The sequence below is a fragment of the Salvelinus fontinalis genome, chromosome 35 (assembly GCF_029448725.1).
Source record: "Salvelinus fontinalis isolate EN_2023a chromosome 35, ASM2944872v1, whole genome shotgun sequence".
Taxonomy (NCBI): domain Eukaryota; kingdom Metazoa; phylum Chordata; class Actinopteri; order Salmoniformes; family Salmonidae; genus Salvelinus; species Salvelinus fontinalis.
Genome location: NC_074699.1, coordinates 7,122,087 through 7,136,671, shown reverse-complemented (window position 1 = coordinate 7,136,671; position 14,585 = coordinate 7,122,087). Strand labels below are relative to the sequence as shown.

At 42.2% G+C, this 14,585-nt stretch overlaps 1 protein-coding gene across 1 annotated transcript in view; it reads left to right on the top strand.

The window, feature by feature from the left end:
- The window catches only part of LOC129834113 (C-Jun-amino-terminal kinase-interacting protein 1-like), an 88,645-nt gene that overhangs the window by 62,682 nt on the left and 11,378 nt on the right, over window positions 1-14,585 (top strand). Inside the window, exons 8-11 of the mRNA XM_055898864.1 lie at window positions 5,457-5,560; window positions 9,440-9,556; window positions 10,547-10,617; window positions 10,886-10,984. Coding sequence (XP_055754839.1) covers window positions 5,457-5,560; window positions 9,440-9,556; window positions 10,547-10,617; window positions 10,886-10,984 — 391 coding nt within the window. The remainder of the gene's footprint in view (window positions 1-5,456; window positions 5,561-9,439; window positions 9,557-10,546; window positions 10,618-10,885; window positions 10,985-14,585) is intronic.

The following is a 14,585-nucleotide window of genomic DNA, read 5'->3' as shown; positions in this document are numbered from 1 at the left end:
TAGATAGTCAGCTAAACTTTTCTTAACACTAATCCTCCAAGAACCAGGCTGGAGATATAATTTGAAGATTGAATTTCAGAAGTCTAAAACTGTATGCACAAAAATTATAGGCACAACATGAACAAAAGGTAAGTATGATATTCTCACATACACTACCGGACAAAAGTTTTAGAGTTCTATTTTCTAAATTGTAGAATAATAGTGAAGACATCAGAACTATGACATAACGCATATGGAATCATGTAGTAAACAAAAAAGTGTTAAACAAATCTAAATATATTTGAGATTCTTCAAATAGCCACTCTTTGCCTTGATGACAGCTTTGCACACTTGGCATTCTCTCAACCAGCTTCACCTGGAATGCTTTTCCAACAGTATTGAAGGAGTTCCCGCATATTCTGCCTTTCCTTCACTCTGCGGTCCGACTCATCGCAAACCATCTCAATTAGGTTGAGACAGAGTGATTCTGGAGTCTAGGTCATCTGATGCAGCACTCCATCACTCTCCTTCTTGGTAAAATAGCCATTACACAGCTTGGAGATTGTTGGGCCATTGTCCTGTTGAAAAACAAATGATAGTCCCACTAAGCCCAAAGCAGATGGGATGGCGTATCGCTGCAGAATGCTGTGGTAGCCATGCTGGTTAAGTATGCCTTGAATTCTAAGTAAACCACAGACAGTGTCACCAGCAAAGCACCCCCACACAATCACACCTTCTCCTCAATGCTTTACGGTGGGAAATACACATGCGGAGATCATCCGTTCACCCACATCGCGTCTAACAAAGACATGGCGGTTGGAACCAAAATTATCCAATTTGGACTCATCAGAACAAAGGACAAATTTCCACTGGTCTAATCTCCATTGCTCGTGTTTCTTGGCCCAAGCAAGTCTCTTCTTCATGTTGGTGTACTTTAGTAGTGGTTTCTTTGCAGCAATTCGAACACGAAGGCCTGATTCACAGTCTCCTCTGAACAGTTGATGTTGAGATGTGTCTGTCACTTGAACTCTGTGAAGCATTTAGGCTGCAATTTGGGCTGCAATTTCTGAGGCTGGTAACTCTAATTAACTTATCCTGGTAACTATGGGTCTTCCATTCCTGTGGTGGTCCTCATGAGAGCCAGTTTCATCACAGCGCTTGATGGTTTTTGCGATTGCACTTTAAAGTTATTGAAATTTTCTGCATTGACTGAACTTCATGTCAAAAAGAAATGATGGACTGTCGTTTCTCTTTGCTTATTTGAGCTGTTCTTGCCATAACATGGACTTCAACTTTTACCAAATAGGGCTATCTTCTGTATACCTCCCCTACCTTGTCACAACACAACTGATTGGCTGAAATGCATTAAGAAGGAAAGAAATTCCACAAATTAACTTTTAAGGCGGCACACCTGTTAATTGAAATGCATTTCAAGTGACTACATCATGAAGCTGGTTGAGAGAATGTCAAGAGTGTGCAGAGCTATCATCGTGGCAAAGGGTGTCTATTTGAAGAATCTCGAATATAAAACATATTTTGATTTGTTAAACACTTTTTGGTTTACTACATGAATCCATATGTGTTATTTCATAGTTCTGGTGTCTTCACTATTTTTCTACAATGTAGAAAATAGTACAAATAAAGAAAAACCCTTGACTGAGTAGGTGGACTGGTAGTGTATATATAGATACATGTAGAATTGGATGTATCAAAGCTAAACAGTAACACATAACATGTTTGGAGAGAATAAGGATTTATAGGTCTCACAAGATAGATAAAGGCTACAATAGTCCTTTGTAGATAGGGCATTTTACATGGAGGTGAACATCCAGGGTGAACCAAAATAGACTAAACAGGTAGGACACAGGTGAGTATACTAACACAGATATACACAGATATACATTTGCGTACACACACATCCATGCTAATTAGTTAGCATGACAATTAAAGAGAGAAACATTAATAGCAGTGGGGCTAGCTAACTGCCAAGCTAAACACCATACATTTCAATGGGGTCGGCTAATCCCGTTTTATCTAGCTATCTTTTTTAACATCATTAAAGCAATAAATGGTGTAATAATGAGAAGTACATGAACACACATTAACAAGGAATTACAAAACCTTTAAACAGGTCAACATTCGCAAAGCCGCTGGGCCAGACAGATGATCAGGACGTGTACTCAAAGCATGTGCGGACCAACCGTCAACTGTCTTCACTGACATTTTCAACCTCTCCCTGACCGCATGTAATACCTACATGTTTCAAGCAGACCCCACAGACCTACCTGTGCCCAAGGAAGCAAAGGTAACCTGCCTAAATGATTACCGCCGGTAGCCATGAAGTGCATTAAAATGCTGGTCATGGCTCAAATCAACAGCATCCTCCCGGACACCCTAGACCCACTCCAATTCACATACTGCCCCAACAGATCCACAGATGAGGCAATCTCAATCGCACTCCACACTGCCCTTTCTCACCTGGACAAAAGGATCACTTATGTGAGAATGCCGTTCATTGACTACAGCTCAGCGTTCAACACCATAGTGCCCACGAAGCTCATCACTAAGCTAAGGACTCTGGGACTAAACACCCCCCTCTGCAACTGGATCCTGGACTTCCTGACAGGCCGCCCCCAGGTGGTAAGAGTAGGCAACAACATGTCTGCCATGCTGATCTTTAACCTGTCTAGGAATGGGGTTCCACCCCTTGCCAACAGCCAGTGAAATTGCAGGGCGCCAAATTCAATCAACAGAAATCTCATAATTCAAATTTCTCAAACATACAAGTATTAGACACCATTTTAAAGACACAATTCGCGTTAATCCAACCACAGTGTCCGACTTCAAAAATAGCTTTTCGGTGAAAGCAGAACATATCATTATGTTAGGTCTGCAACTAGTCACAGAAAGCATACAGTGATTTTCCAACCAAAGAGAGGAGTTACAAAAAGCAGAAATAGAGATAAAATGAATCAATAACCTTTGATATTCGTCATCAGATGACACTCCCGGGACAACATGTTACACAATACATGTATGTTTTGTTCGATCAAGTTCATATTTATATCCAAAAATCTCAGTTTACATTTGGCTTTGCCTCCAAAACATTGTGTGAATTTGCACAGAGCCACATCTATTTACAGAAATACTCATAATAAACATTGATAAAAGATACAAGTGTTATTCACAGAATTAAAGATATACTTCTCCTTAATGCAACCGCTGTGTCAGATTTTTAAAAAAATTACGGAAAAAGCAAACCATGCAACAATCTGAGTACGGCGCTCAGAGACCAACACAACCCACAAAGATATCCGCCATGTTGGAGTCAACATAAGTCAGAAATAGCATTATAAATATTCACTTACCTTTTGATGATCTTCATCAGAATGCACTCCCAGCAATCCCAGTTCCACAATACATGTTTGATTTGTTCGATGAAGTTCATCATTTATGTCCAAATATCTCCTTTTTGTTAGCGTGTTTAGCCCAGTATTCCAAATGTATGACGCGCAATCACTAGGAGCAAACGAAAAGTCAAAAATTTCCTTTACAGTCCATAGAAACATGTCAAAGGAAGTATAGAATCAATCTTTAGGATGTTTTTAACCTAAATCTTCAATAATGTTCCAACCGGAGAATTCCTTTGTCTTCAGAAATGCAATGGAACAGAGCTCGCTCTCACGTGAACGTGCATGGTCAGCTCGTGGCTCTCTGGGAGAGACCTTATTCAATCCCCTCTCATTCGCCCCCACTTCACAGTAGAAGCACAGAAAGACTGTTGACATCTAGTGGAAGCCTTAGGAAGTGCAATATGACCACATAGACACTGTGTATTCGATGGGCCAAGAGTTGAAAAACTACAAACCTGAGATTTCCCACTTCCTGGTTGGATTTTTCTCAGATTTTCGCCTGCCATGTGAGTTCTGTTATACTCACAAACATAATTCAAACAGTTTTAGAAACTTCAGTGTTTTCTATCCAAATCTACTAATAATATGCATATATTAGCAACTGGGACTGAGTAGCAGGCAGTTTACTCTTGGCACGCTTTTCATCCAAATGTGAAAATGCTGCCCCCTAGCCCAAACAGGTTAACACTGGGGCCCCTCAGGGGTATGTACTTAGTCCCTTCCTGTATTCCCGGTTCACCCACGACTGCGTGGCCAAACACAACTCCAACACTATCATTAAGTTTGCTGACAACACAACAGTGGTAGGCCTGATCACTGACAACGAGGAGACGGCCTATAGGGAGGAGGTCAGAGAACTGGCAGTGTGGTGACAGGACAACAACCTCTCCCTCAATGTGAGCAAGACAAAGGAGATGATCGTGGACTACAGGAAAAGGAGGGCCGAACAGGCCCCCATTAACATCAATGGGACTGTAGTGGAGCGGCTCGAGAGTTTCAAGTTCCTTGGTGTCCACATCACCAACAAACTATCGTGGTCCAAACATATCAAGACAGTCGTGACGAGGGCACGACAAAACTTTTTCCCCCTCAGGAGACTGAAAAGATTTGGCATGGGTCCCCAGATCCTCAAAAGTTTCTACAGCTGCACCATCGAGAGCATCCTGACTGGTTGCATCACTGCCTGCTATGGAAACTGCTCGGCATCTGACCATAAGGCGCTACAGAGGGTAGTGCGAACGGCCCAGTACATCATTGGGGCCAAGCTTCCTGCCATCCAGGACCTATATAATAGTCAGTGTCAGAGGAAAACCCATAAAATTGTCAGAAACTCCAGACACCCAAGTTATAGACTGTTTTCTCTGCTACCGCACAGCAAGCGGTACCGGAGCGCCAAGTCTACCCCCAAGCCATAAGACTGCTGAACAATCAATAAAATCGGCATCAGACAATTTACATTGACCCTCCTCCCTTTTGTACGCTGCTGCTACTCACTGTTTATTATCTATGCATAGTCCCTTCACACCCATCTACATGTAGAAATTACTTCAACTAACCTGTACCCGCACACACTGACTCGGTACCGGTGCCCCCTGTATATAGCCTCTTATTGTGTTACTTTTATTTTAGTCTACTTGGTAAATATTTTCTTAATTCTTTTTGAACTGCACTGTTGGTTAAGGGATTGTTAGTAAGCATTTCACAATAAAGTCTACACTTGTTGTATTTGGCGCATGTGACAAATTAAGTTTTATTTGATTTGAATATGAATACTTACAGATGTCGAATTATTATTTACAGGATTGTGAAGGATGGAATGTTGCTTACCTCGAGGATAGTTAAGTGGTTACTAGTTACTATGCTGCAATATACGAAAACAGGTGAGGGTAAATCTTTATGCGGTCCATGACAGTTATTGAGGGTACAATTATTCTCTATGTTAGATTTTGCTTTTGTCATTAGAAACCAGGAAATGGCAGAGCTATTTCTACATATTGCACCGTTAAATGTACTGAGCATCTAGAGTTTATATTTTGTATCTTTCTCTATCTCTCTCTCCCACAGTGAAGAGCAGTGAATGGGTAGACAGATACCACATGAAATTCCTGGGCTCAGTCCAAGTGCCCTACCACAAAGGCAACGATGTTCTGTGTGCAGCTATGCAGAAGGTATGGGATGTGCTGTGTGTGTGCTTGTGAAAGAAAGAGTGAGAGGGTAGAAAGAGTGAGAAGATAGAAAGAGTATGAGAGAGATGTCAACTGGCACATTACCAATGAAAACCATAATCATTAACTGAGAGAGAGGAGGAGGAAGAGACAGATATGGATGAAGAGACAGATGGATTGAGTAGGAAGATGGGAAATAATGGGGTAGAAAGTTGAGAGGTAAACACTATAGTATGTTCTCTATGAAAATAGTATGGATAACACCATGGTTGGGGTTGGTATTCAGAATTTAATTCAACGCATTCATTTAATATTCTAATTTGAATTGGACACATCCCTAAGGCAAAAAAATTATCATTTAATTTTAATTAAAGGAAGTAAATTAATTCAAAGCCGTTCAAATGAGATATGAGTGTCATTCCTTTGATTCAACGACATAGTTTGATTCTTATACACTGCTCAAAAAAATAAAGGGAACACTAAAATAACACATCCTAGATCTGAATGAATGAAATATTCTTATTAAATACTTTTTTCTTTACATAGTTGAATGTGGTGACAACAAAATCACACAAAAATGATCAATGGAAATCAAATTTATCAACCCATGGAGATCTGGATTTGGAGTCACACTCAAAATTAAAGTGGAAAACCACACTACAGGCTGATCCAACTTTGATGTAATGTCCTTAAAACAAGTCAAAATGAGGCTCAGTAGTGTGTGTGGCCTCCACGTGCCTGTATGACCTCCCTACAACGCCTGGGAATGCTCCTGATGAGGTGGCGGATGGTCTCCTGAGGGATCTCCTCCCAGACCTGGAATAAAGCATCCGCCAACTCCTGGACAGTCTTTGGTGCAACGTGGCGTTGGTGGATGGAGCGATACATGATGTCCCAGATGTGCTCAATTGGATTCAGGTCTGGGGAACGGGCGGGCCAGTCCATAGCATCAATGCCTTCCTCTTGCAGGAACTGCTGACACACTCCAGCCACATGAGGTCTAGCATTGTCTTGCATTAGGAGGAACCCAGGGCCAACCGCACCAGCAAGGGGTCTGAGGATCTCATCTCGGTACCTAATGGCAGTCAGGCTACCTCTGGCGAGCACATGGAGGGCTGTGCGACCCCCAAAGAAATGCCACCCTACACCATGACTGACCCACCGCCAAACCGGTCATGCTGGAGGATGTTGCAGGCAGCAGAACGTTCTCCACGGCATCTCCAGACTCTGTCACGTCTGTCACATGTGCTCAGTGTGAACCTGCTTTCATCTGTGAAGAGCACAGGGCGCCAGTGGCGAATTTGCCAATCTTGGTGTTCTCTGGCAAATGCCAAACGTCCTGCACGGTGTTGGGCTGTAAACACAACCCCCAACTGTGGATGTCGGAACCTCATGGAGTCTGTTTCTGACCGTTTGAGCAAACACATGCACATTTGTGGCCTGCTGGAGGTCATTTTGCAGGGCTCTGGCAGTGCTCCTCCTTGCACAAAGGCGGAGGTAGCGGTCCTGCTGCTGGGTTGTTGCCCTCCTACGGCCTCCTCCACGTCTACTGATGTACTGGCCTGTCTCCTGGTAGCGCCTCCATGCTCTGGACACTACGCTGAAAGACACAGCAAACCTTCTTGCCACAGCTCGCATTGATGTGCCATCCTGGATGAGCTGCACTACCTGAGCCACTTGTGTGGGTTGTAGACTCCGTCTCATGCTACCGCTAGTGTGAAAGCACCGCCAGCATTCAAAAGTGTCCAAAACATCAGCCAGGAAGCATAGGAACTGAGAAGTGGTCTGTGGTCACCACCTGCAGAACCACTCCTTTAATGGGGGTGTCTTGCTAATTGCCTATAATTTCCACCTGTTGTCTATTCCATTTGCACAACAGCATGTGAAATTTATTGTCAATCAGTGTTGCTTCCTAAGTGAACAGTTTGATTTCACAGAAGTGTGATTGACTTGGAGTTACATTGTGTTGTTTAAGTGTTCCCTTTATTTTTTTGAGCAGTGTACATAGTATTGGTTACAATTTTGTATTTATTTGTGTAGTAATGTGTAGAGTAAATAAGCTATTTGAATTCAATTTCATAGTCTGTTTCCTGTGGGGTGTGGGCAATTCAAATTCAATTCAAATTTAAGAATGGAATTCGCAACTCATTTCAGAATTGACCCCAACCCTGTATCACACACACAAGCATTGACAGCAGAATAATCTTAGATCACAAATTAGAAAGGTTAAGACAGGAAATCATTAAAACATAATGGAAAAGAAAAGAGGACAGCGGCAGAGGCAGGTTGAAAAGAGTTATTGGCCATTGCTCAAAAGCTACACTACAGGACCCAAAGTATGTGTGCACCTGTACGTCGAACATCTCATTCCAAAATCATGGGCATTAATATGGAGTTGGTCCCCCCTTGGCTGCTATAACAGCCTCCACTCTTTTGGGAAGGCTTTCCACTAGATGCTGGAACATTGCTGTGGGGACTTGCTTCCATTCAGCCACGAGCAATATTCATTTTTATTTATTTAACCTTTATTTAACTAGGCATTAGTGAGGTCAGGCAGTGATGTTGGGCGATAAGGCCTGGCTTGTAGTCGGCATTCCAATTCTTCCCAATTGTGTTCGATGAGGTTGAAGTCAGGGCTCTGTGAAGGCCAGTCAAGTTCTTCCACACCGATCTCGACAAACCATTTCTGTATGGACCTTGCTTTGGGCACAGGGGCATTGTCATGCTGAAACAGGAAAGTGCCTTCTCCAAACTGTTGCCACAAAGTTGGAAGCACAGAATTGTCTAGAATGTCATTGTATGCTGTAGCGTTAAGATTTCCCTTCACTGGAACTGTGGGGCCTAGCCTGAACCATGAAAACAGCCACAGATCATTATTCCTCCTCCACAAAACTTTACAGTTGGCACTATGCATTGGGGCAGGTAGCGTTCTCCTGGCATACGCCAACCCAGATTCGTCTGTCGGACTGCCAGATGGTGAAGTGTGATTCATCACTCCAACACGTTTCCACTGCTCCAGAGTATAATGGCGATGAGCTTCACACCACTCCAGCTGATGCTTGGCATTGGTGGAACCCATTCATGAAGCTCCAGACGGCAGCCCTATCTGGTACAGAGAAAACACAAAGACAGGAAACAACCACCCACAAACCCCAATACAAAACAAGCCACCTATATATGATTCCCAATCAGAGACAACACAAAACATCTGCCTCTGATTGAGAACCAAAATAGGCCAAACATAGAAACAGACAAACTAGACACACAACATAGAATGCCCACCCAGCTCACGTCCTGACCAACACTAAAACAAGCAAAACACACAAGAACTATGGTCAGAACGTGACACAGACTAACAGTTCTTGGTCTGGCGTTGCTTCCAGAGGACAGACACTTTTTACACGCTACTTCAGCGGTCCCGTTCTGTGAGCTTGTGTGGCCTACCACTTTGCGGCTGAGCCGTGTTTGCTCCTAGATGTTCCCACTTCACAATAACAGCACTTACAGTTGACCGGGGCAGCTCTAGTCACTGAGCTCTTCAGTAAGGCCATTCTACTGCCAATGTTTGTCTATGGAGATTGACTTTTTGTGTGCTCGATTTTATACACCGGTCAGCAATGGGTGTGGCTCAAATAGCTGAATCCACTAATTTGAAGGGGTGTCCACATACTTTTGTATATATAGTGTGCATTTCTAGCTGAGATGCCACTAGAATGTTAAGACCTCTTCTTTCCCTGTTCATGTTCTAAATTCCAATTAATAGAATAAGGGTGCACAAGATTGTTCTTGCTTTTTTTTTTTTACATAAATTCAATATCTAAACCTGACGTTTCAGCTAATGCTTTTTTCACGGGATGCTGATGCTGTTTTGATTGTCACCAGATTGCCACCAATAGGAGGATGACAGTGCAGTATAACCCACCTTCGTCTTGTATCCTTGAGATCAACATGAAAGGCGTGAAGCTCCTAGTCCAGGATGACTACCATGCCTCTGACAGAGTAAGAGCTTCCACACTCAAATGCACACACATTGTAAACATCCACGCGCACCTGCACATGCACACATACACACACACACGTGCGCACACACACACACGCACACAGGACAGGTACACAGATAGACATACTCAGATTTATGCACACACATGTACACACTCAACACATGCATTTACATCACACACACACACACACACACACACACACACACACACCCACACACACACACACACACACACACACACACACACACACACACACACACACACACACACACACACACACACACACACTACTTAAGGCACACCTTCAGCGCATGTTAGAAAGACAGCGGTTTATTTTGGACCAAAGTACACCTACAAAACTTTGCGTCTGGCTTGCAAGACTAGATACAAAGAGATGTTTTATCCAAACCTCTGACTAGCAAGATCACACTGAGGGAAATATTCCCAGTAAAAAAGGTTGATAACGCCTCAGTGTGGGCACTACAGGGTATAGCAGTCCACACATCTTAATCCAGTTGTATTGTATAGAAGCAAGTGAGAATTTCATCTGGCAACAGCGGTGCCCACCTAAACTGAAGTAAAGCTATGTAACCATCAGTGGGTTCTTAGCTGACATTAAGGCTATGTTTTGTTTTAATAGCTAATCTAATTTGCCAATCATAAGGTTCACTAGCTACAGCTCCTACAGATGATGTGGTGTAAGCAGATAGCAAATTCCATGAGAAATGCAGTTGTTACCCCCAACACTGTTTTTCAGAGCCATAGAATTTGGTCAATGAGGTTTGTACCATAGAATTATGTTCCATTCATATGTAGTGTGCATTGCCTTGTGACATCACAGTTTCCCATTGTTACCCCCCCCCCCCTCCCCATGGTACCAGACGATGCACTTATGTTGAGCCCAAAATGAAGAAAGTCCGTCCAAAATTTAAGTACGCAAATCCACCACTAGTTTATAATATAGATGTGTGTCTGTCTGTCATCACAGAGTAACCAGTGCAGCCACTTCTTCCAGTTGAAGGATGTTTCCTTCTGTGGCTATCACCCTAAGAACAGCAAGTAAGTACCTGGGGCTGGATGAAATTTTGTCAGTCATGCTCACTGTATTCAAATGAAAATGTGCTTTTTGGGAGAGTCATAGCGCAAGCAGTGGAGGAAATGGAGAAGAAAAATCACTCTGGGTACCTTCCATTGTAAAATCTGCATGTGTACATTTCAAAATAATTTTATTCCCGGAACCTGGTTCCCTCTGGGGTTTCGCTCCTCTGACCCCTGTATTTTCATCTTATTTTTTTACCCATGTGTGGCTTGTATGGTATCCCCTTAGGTACTTTGGCTTCATCACAAAACACCCAGCTGACCAGAGATTTGCCTGTCATGTGTTTGTGTCTGAAGATTCTACTAAACCCCTGGCAGAGTCTGTTGGGTGAGGTTTGAGGACTTGTTTGTTTCTGGCTTAAAAAATATATACATATCATGTCACTTTTATATTGTCAGAGGATTCAAGAGATTCTTAGCCATAGTGGGTCAATTACAACCAACATTGAACATTGTCTCAACACGAGGCGATCTCTCGTTAAACCACCAATATGCGCTAAGTTCACAGGAACAATTGATCTCAATTGCAACTACTATTGGCCATTATATTATCGCTCCCTAAAGCTAATGTCAGTGTTTAAAGGGCGACTGCACTTTGTGATTTGGCCTCGTTTTTTTGGCCTCGTCATTAAGAAATGCGGAAGGCGTACAAGAGTTATCTTGGGGGTGTGGTTTGATGTGGGTGTTTCTTGGGTGCAGTAATGAGTACAGCGAGTAAGGTAGCTTTGCTAAGGAGAGAACAATGTTTTGAAGTTGTGGACTTCAAAATAAATTGTATTGGTAGCGTACACATTTTGCAGAGGTTATCGCGGGTGTAGCGCAATGCTTATGTTCGTAGCTCCAAGAGTGCAGTAATACCTAACAAAACCAAACCTAAATATTATAACGAGCAAGGTCAGAGTCCGGAATATAATTATATGTACAGTCCGTTCGGAAAGTATTCAGATCCCTTGACTTTTTCCACATTTTGTTACGTTACAGCCTTATTCTAAAATGTATAAAAAAAAATAATATCTACACACAATAACCTATAATGACAAAGCAAAAATAGGTGAAAGATATATATATATATATAATGTTAATGAAAAAATGAAATATCACATTTACATCAGTAAGTACTTTGTTGAAGCACCTTCGGCAACGATTACAGCCTTGTGTATTCTTGGGTATGGAGCTACATGCTTGGCACACCTGTATTTGGGTAGTTTCTCCCATTCTTCTCTGCAGATCCTCTCAAGATCTGTCAGGTTGGATTGGGAGTGTCGCTGCACAGCTATTTTCAGGTTTATCCAGAGATGTTCGACCAGGTTCAAGTCCAGGCTCTGGCTGGGCCACTCAAGGACATTCAGAGACAAGTCCCGAAGCCACTCCTGCGTTGTCTTGGCTGTGTACTTAGGGTCGTTGTGCTATTGGAAGGTGAACCTTCACCCCAGACTGAGGTCCTGTACTTTGCTCCGTTCATCTGTCCCTCAAACCTGGTACCCTTCTGTGCCTCGGCACAATCCTGTTTCAGAGTTCTACAGACAATTCATTTGACCTCATGGTTTGGTTTTTGCTCTGACATGTACTGTCAACTGTGGGATCTTATATAGACAGGTGTGTGCTTTTCCAAATCATGTCCAATCAATTGAATTTACCACAGCTGGTGGTGTAATCAAGGTGTAGAAACAAGTCTCATAGCAATACTTACAGTTTTGGCAAGTCGGTTAGGACATGTACTTTGTGCATGACACAGGACATTTTTCCAACAATTGTTTACAGAGAGATTATTTCACTTATATTTCACTGTATCAATTCCAGTGGGTCAGAAGTTTACAAACACGAAGTTGACTGTGCCTTTAAACAGCTTGGAATATTCCCAAAAATTATGTAATGGCTTTAGATGTCCTCTGCTATTTGCTGCCGGAATCATAGCTATATTTGTAGTAGACAAGTACCATCCTTCATTTATTTTTGCCCTAGAAAATACACAATAAACTTTTAGGAGAACAGGCATGTTGTTTCAGGTTAGCAGATGAAGCCCCCAAATGTTAGCCAGCTACCTAACTTGCATATTCAGGTTTTGGTTATATATTTTTACGGATTGAAATGAGTTGGCTAGCTACATCCTATGATTAAATAGCAAGCTACTATCCAAGTGCCTGCCCTGTATTGTCCCTAAATTCCAAATGGGCTACAGTTAACGCTAGCTAACGTGAGCTATGCATATCTTCCTCTTAAATGCACATTACACATTCGTTTGTACACTGCCTTCAGAAAGTATTCATACCCCTTGACTTATTTCACATTGTATTGTGTTATGCCTTGAACAAATATATATTTTTCTCATCCATCCACACACAATACCCTACAAAATGAAAACGTGTTTTTTTACATTTTTGCAAATGTATTGAAAATTGAGTACAAAGATATCTTAGTGTCATGAGAATTATGTTCTCAGGTTCATAACCCAATTCGATTAAACTACTCAGTCTGCTAACCAGGATTTGTAAGATACTGGAATGAAAACAGACAGAGGCCCAGTCTACAATAGTCAAATGTTTATTCACGAGAGCGCTGGTTAGTTGTACAAAACCATTCATTTTATACTAGCTCCTTACGCACATACTCTTGCACACAAACAGAATTCATACGCACATACATTTGCACACAAACAGTAGGTATCCTACGCACACACTGTCCTGCACACACTGTCCTGCTACCCAGCCGACAAAGATTAGGGCCCGTGAGAATCACTCCCTGTCCTTTCCCCAATCTCTCTGTGGCCCCTAGCCAAGGTCGGCACCGAATCTTGCTCAGACAGTCTGTGTTTAAGATACTGTAGAGACATATTGTTATATTGTTTTACCCTAATTCTGACTAAAACTACACACATCATTAATTATAACTTTATGATTCTAGTCAATTTCATAGTTATAAGGTTTCAGAGTGGGAATTATTTCATCATTATCTTTCAACATTTAAATTACTTTAACTCTGAGTTACATAGGTATTCACACCCTGAGTCAATACATGTTATAATCACCTTGTGCAGCAATTACAGCTGTGATTCTTTCTCTGTAAGTCTCTAACATGCTGACCAGACCGGACACGTCGTGTGTGCGAGCGTCGCAAAATAAATTTAGAAATCCATGTTATTCAATTATTACACCCACACTGCTCGCGTGCGCCAACGAGCATCTGCAACGCCAAGGGCTAAAATAGAATTCATTCCTATTTCTGACGCAGATCGCGCTGCAAGTCCTGCCTCTCCCACCTCCTCATTGGTTTATAGAAGCAGGTACCCACGTGCCATCTCCTCATTGTTTTATAGAAGCAGATACCCACGTGCCATCTCCTCATTGGTTATACCCACGTGGGTGATAGAAAGACAAACTTTTTTGCCGGTAGTCATGGTAATACAATGAAAGTTTAGATGCGATCGCCATATAATTTAAATGATGAAAAGGCCTGGAAGGAGGAGAGATGACTAGAAACGATTCGGTTGGCCGTTTTATGTGTGGATTAATTGTCAGAGTAGAGATCCTTGTGCATTTCAGGTAAAATAACAACTCAATGTTTATATCCCAGGACAAATTAGCTAGCAACAGCAAGCTAGCTAATAGGACAAATTAACGTTAGCTAGCAAGTGCAAGCTAACTAGCTAAATTACCATACATGTTTAATGCTTTTCGACCTGTCCCCAAATTAATGTCATTTGTTCAGAGTTTGTTTTGATATTTTACGACCTGCATGTCGTGATCGCATTTGGTGTGGGGGGGCAAAATAGGCCAAACATAGAAACAGACAAACTAGACACACAACATAGAATGCCCACCCAGCTCACGTCCTGACCAACACTAAAACAAGCAAAACACACAAGAACTATGGTCAGAACGTGACACAGACTAACAGTTCTTGGTCTGGCGTTGCTTCCAGAGGACAGACAC